Raw genomic sequence first — 5,326 nt, 5'->3', positions numbered from 1 at the left:
GCCGTTGCTGCTGCTGCTGCTGCTGCAGCTGCTGCTGTTGTAGCTGCTGCTGTCTACCGAGACGTACTCTCACCACAGCAGTGCAGGAGCAGCATGCAGCGGCAGCAACAACATGCTGCTGCTGCAGTTACAGTTTGAAAGGCAGCAGCAGCAGCAGCAGCAGCAACATGCATTTTGAAGTATGTCTAGTGTGTCTCCTTTTCATTCTTCTGCGGCATCGCGTGCTTCTGCTGCATGATCTGCTGCAGCGGGAGCTGCAGCAGCAGCACTTGCACCCCCCTTAGCAGCAGCACCAGCAGCAGCAGCAGGTGCTGCTGCTGCCTCCGAAGAGGTGAGGCCCAGTGACTCCATCGTAATGTTATCTTCAAGCCGTCCCTAAGAACAAAACGCAGCAGCAGCAGCAGCAGCAACAGCAACAGCAGCAGCAGCAACAGAAAGAGAGATGAGAAGCAGCAGGTTGTGTTGCTGCTGTTTTTAGTTGCTGCAGCACGACTGCTGCAGCAGCAGGATATGTATGAGGGCTTTTTCTGCTCCGCTTTTTTGCTGTTTCTGCTGCAACTACTACTACTGCTGCTGCTGCTGCTGCTGCTGCTGCTTGTGCTGCTGCTTACTGTGCATTCAGCAGCAAAAGAGGTTAAGCGGCAGCATGCATAACCCCATTTGCTTGTAGCTACATCATAATAAGAACCCCAGACAGAAGTATGAGAGCCCTGAAGCACATCTTCTTCGTATTTTGATTTTGTTAATGTTCGTTGTCTGCCTCTTAATATCCTGTAAACAAACATAGTATTATTTATTATTTTAGTTTATTTATTATCTGCTTCTTTTATCTTTCTTTGTTTATTTTTGTTGTATTCACTTCTTCTGTCTTTATTTATTTATGTCTTTGTTTCATTTGCTTCTTTTATGTTTTTATTAGTTTACTGTTTATATATCTATATATTAATTAATTAATTAATTAATTAATTTATTTATTTGTTTATTTATTTATTTGCGCGCGGAGGGGAGACACAAACAGAAAAACAAACGAAAGGAGACAGACAGTGAAAAGGAGACAGATAAAAAACAAAAATAAAATAGAGAGATATAAACAAACAAATAAAAAGATATAACAAAATAAACAAATAAACAAATACAAATAAAAGATAAATAAACAAATAAAAGATTAATAAATTAGAGACAAATAAAAGGGCGGAAAGGAGACAAATAAAAAAGTAATAGATAAACAAAAAGAAATATATTAAAAAAGAGTTATATAAAAAGAGACAAATAAACAGAGACAGACAAACAGAGACAAACAAACAAACAGAGACAAATAAACAAAGACAAATAAACAAAGACAAATAAACAGAGACAAATAAACAGAGACGGACAAAGGGAGACAGTGAACAGGAGACAAATAAACAGAGACAAATAAACGGAGACAGTGAAAAGGAGACAAATAAAGAAGAGACAAAACAAAGGAGACAGAAAAGCAGATGTATGACATCGAAACAAAACAAAAAAACAAAATAAAACAAATAAATAAAATAATTAATTAATTAATTAACTCAAATAAATAAAGAAATTAATTAATTAAATGAGTAATTAAGCAAACAAACAACTTATTTAACTTATTTAAGTAATTATTTAATTAATTAATTAAATAAATATATTAAATACATTAAATATATTAAATAAATAAATTAATTAATTAATTAATAAGTATATACCTTCCATCCTTAGAATATTCAACATATTAAATAAAATAAACAAATAAATAAACAAATAAACAAACTAAATAAATAAATTAAACAAATTAACTAACTAACTAATTAATAAATTAATTAATTAATTAATTAATTAATTAATTAATTAATTTATTAATAAGTATATACCTCCCATCCTTAGAATATTCAACATAGGCTTCAGTCTGGGCGTAGAGCACTCGGGTGTCTGCGACTAAATGCTCTTTGCCTCCGTATGTATCAAAGATATTTTTCTGTTTTTCTGTTTCTATTTGCTGAGAATAATTAATTAAATAAAACAAACAAATGCATAAAAAGATATGTTTATGTTCTATCAATCCTTCATATCAGACTAAGCAGCAGACTCTAATACATTCAACATATAAAGCAAACAAATATATATAAAATTAATAATATATAATAATAATTAATATAAATTAATAATGAAGGAGACATCTAAAGCAGCTAAATAAAATAAAAAGAGAAAGATATAAATTAATGTAATAATAAACATAAAAAGAGGTGAAGAAAAAAATAAACAAAAAGACATACACATCAACAGCAGCAGCAGCAGCAGGTATAGCAGCAGCAACACCAGCTACAGCAGCAGCCGCAGCAACAGCATCAGCTACATCACCAGCAGGAACAGCAGCAGCAGCAGCAGCAGCAGTATCAGCATCACCACCACCAGCACAAGCTACAGCCACAGCAGCACCAACAGCAGCAACTGCAGCAACAGCAGCAACAGCAGCAGCAACAGCAGCAGCAGCAGCAGCAGCAGCAGCTTCCTTACAGCTTTTTTCTTTTGATGTTCTTTATAGAGGAATTCGAGTTGAGTTGGTTGCGCATTGAAGTGTACATTTTGGCCGTGCTTATACGCCTCCCAAGCAAACAGCTGCGCGCAAACCCTAAACCCTAAACCCTAAACCCTAAACCCTAAACCCTAAACCCTAAGGGCTGAGGGGGTGACAGAGAGGCATTCATTCCCCACAAGATAAAGATATGCATGTGCACGGATCCTCGTAGATGATACAAACACACTTCTAACAAGGGTTTAAGGTTTGTATTAGGATTCAGGGTTTGTATTAGGGTTTAGGGTTTGTACTAGGGTTTAGGGTTTGTACTAGGGTTTACGGTTGGTATTACGGTTTAGGGCGTATGCAGGTGTTTTAGGGTTTAGGGTTTGTGTAGGGTTTCAGGGGTTTAGGGTTTAGGGTGTATTGAGAATTTAGGGTTTGTTGATGGTTTAGGGTTTAGGGATTGGTTAGGGTTTAGGGTTTGTATTCCGGTTGCCTAGGGTTTAGGGTTTATTGTTCATTCTAGGGATTGCTGCTTAGGGTTTAATATTTATAATTTAGGGTTTAGGGTTTGCTGCGTATTGCTTATTGTGACATGTAAAGTGCGTCTGAACGCCGCTAAGGTTTAGGGTTTACGGTTTAGGGTTTAGATATGAACGCTACTAGGATCTAGGGTTTTGGTCTGAACGCCGCTAGGGTTTAGGGTTTAGGGTTTAGTTAGTAACAGCGCTATTGTTTAGGGTCCAGGGTTTAGTTATGAACAGAGCTAGGGTTTAGGGTTTAGTTAGTAAGAGCGCTAGGGTTTAGGGTTTAGGGTATAGTTTGTAAGAGCGCTATTGTTTAGGGTTCAGGGTATAGTTTGTAAGAGCGCTAGGGTTTAGGGTTTGGTGTATAGGGTATAGTTATTAAGAGCTGCCGAATGACGGGTTTAGGGTTTAGGGTTTAGGGTTTACTTGTAGTTGCTGGGTAGCTTTAACTTCTCCCGCTTGAAGAAGGGCGTTGTCGCCTCTGAAAGTAGGTTTGATTTGCTGACTAAGATGCTTGAACGGGTCTTCGCGCATGCTTCTGCTCTTAGGGTCGTAGAAAGCAGAGTTAAGATCAAGATTAAGAAGATACTTAGCAGTGTCTTCACGGATACGTAGGTCTCTAGTATTTATCCTGCTGCGTTCGTCTGTACACTCTACTGGGGCTGATGTTTTATCAAACTCTTTTAGTTTTATCCCTGAGTAACCCTTATCTTCTTCTTCATTTGAGCCATCGCTATCTGTATCTGTATCTGTATCGCTATCTGTATCGCTATCTCTTTCTTCTTCATCACTCTCTTCTTCATCTTCTGCTGCTTCGGCTGCTGCTGCTGCTTTTGCTGCTGCTGATGCTGCTTCTGCTGCTGCTGCGGCTGCTTCAGGGTCGTCTCCTGCGGCTTGTGCTTCTGCTGCTGCTGCTGCTGCTGCTGCAGCTTCTGCTGCAGCTTTCTTTGCTGCTTGTTTTTCTTCTTTTTTTTGTTGTTTTAATAATTTTTCAGCTCTACGTTTCTGTCTCCTAAGTCTACGCTGCTGCTTGAGCTGTCTCCTTTCTGCAGCAGCAGGTTCTTGCTGCTGCAGCAAGTGCTGCTGCTCTCTTTGTTTTTGTTTTTTTCTTTCTAGTTGTGCTGCTTCATATTCTTTAATCTGCAGCATAAAATCGTCCCCTGTATATCCACCGTATCTGTCTCTCTTTGCGTCGTATGTTAGTTTAGGCTCAGCAGCAATTATCTCATCAGCAGCAAGAGACTTATTAGTATAAGCAGCTAACTTAGCACGAGGTCTCTCTGTACAAAACTTTGCTGCATGCGTTCTGCTGCCGCAGTTTTTACACGAGCCTTTACACCATTTGATCTTTTTATTTTTATCTGTTTCTTTTATTAAACCTCTTTTAAACCAGGTGTCTATACTTGCTTTCTTCTCTTCAACATATCTTTGATGCTTTAGACCCGGTGTCTCTTGATTTAAGTACCACGGTGCTTTAGATATATATTGAGGTATATGAGGGTTTATCTCTTTACCTTCTTCGTCTCTCTCTGCTTCTGCTGTACCCGCCTTACGGGCTTCTTCTAGTTGCTTCTGTCTTCGCACCTCTTCTCTAGACTGAAAGCTCATCTTCTTATTCACTCCTGCTGCTGCTGCTGCTGCTGCTGCTGATGCTGATGATGATGATGATGATGCTGTTGATGGTGAAGCTGTCTTCCTGCTGCTTATGATGATGCATAAGCTTATGCTTATGCTTATGCTGCTGCTGCTGCTGCTGCTGCTGCTGTTGATGGGGACTATGATAAAGTTGTCTTGCTGCTGATAGATAGTGTTGCAGCTGCTGCTGTTGTTGCTGCTGCTGCTGCTATAGCTGTATTGATGCTACTGGTGTTGCTGCTGCTGTTCGGGGTGCTGTTCTTGCTGTTGCTGTTGCTGCTGCTGTTGCTGCTGCTGCAGCTGTTTTGCTGTTGACGATACGAGTGCTGCTGCTGCTTGTGCTGCTGCTGCTACCAGAATGTGCTGCTGAGCACCAGCTGCAGCTTCTTTGCCTCTTAAAATCTCTGCAGCAACACTCTGCTGCTGCTGCCGCTGCTGCTGCTGCTGCTGCTGCTGCTGGGGGTTGCTGCGGCCTTCTGCTTGAGAGCAGATGAGCAAATACAAACAAAAACAATAAACGATTTCCTAAAAAACAAGAGAGAGAACTGCTGCAGCAGTAACCGCAGCAACATGCAAACCCGAGGTTTTAAAGGGGCCCCCGCTGCAGCAGCAGCAGCAGCAGCAGCAGCAGAAAACGCTG

The 5,326-nt window shown here is 40.0% G+C and overlaps 1 protein-coding gene across 1 annotated transcript; it reads right to left on the bottom strand.

Annotated features, from left to right (window-relative positions):
* Positions 1-201: 201 nt before the first annotated feature.
* Positions 202-4,659, bottom strand: EAH_00030950 (step II splicing factor slu7, putative; the record flags this gene model as incomplete). Its single annotated transcript, XM_013396130.1, has 6 exons — positions 202-375; positions 612-771; positions 1,878-2,002; positions 2,521-2,622; positions 3,478-4,310; positions 4,566-4,659. 6 exons carry the CDS (start codon positions 4,657-4,659, stop codon positions 202-204), a joined length of 1,488 nt encoding a protein of 495 aa, XP_013251584.1.
* Positions 4,660-5,326: the final 667 nt, after the last annotated feature.

The sequence above is a fragment of the Eimeria acervulina genome, genomic scaffold, assembly GCF_000499425.1.
Source record: "Eimeria acervulina Houghton genomic scaffold, Eah_scaff288, whole genome shotgun sequence".
In the NCBI taxonomy this organism is placed as follows: Eukaryota; Apicomplexa; class Conoidasida; order Eucoccidiorida; family Eimeriidae; genus Eimeria; species Eimeria acervulina.
This window is presented reverse-complemented; position numbering and strand designations above follow the sequence as displayed.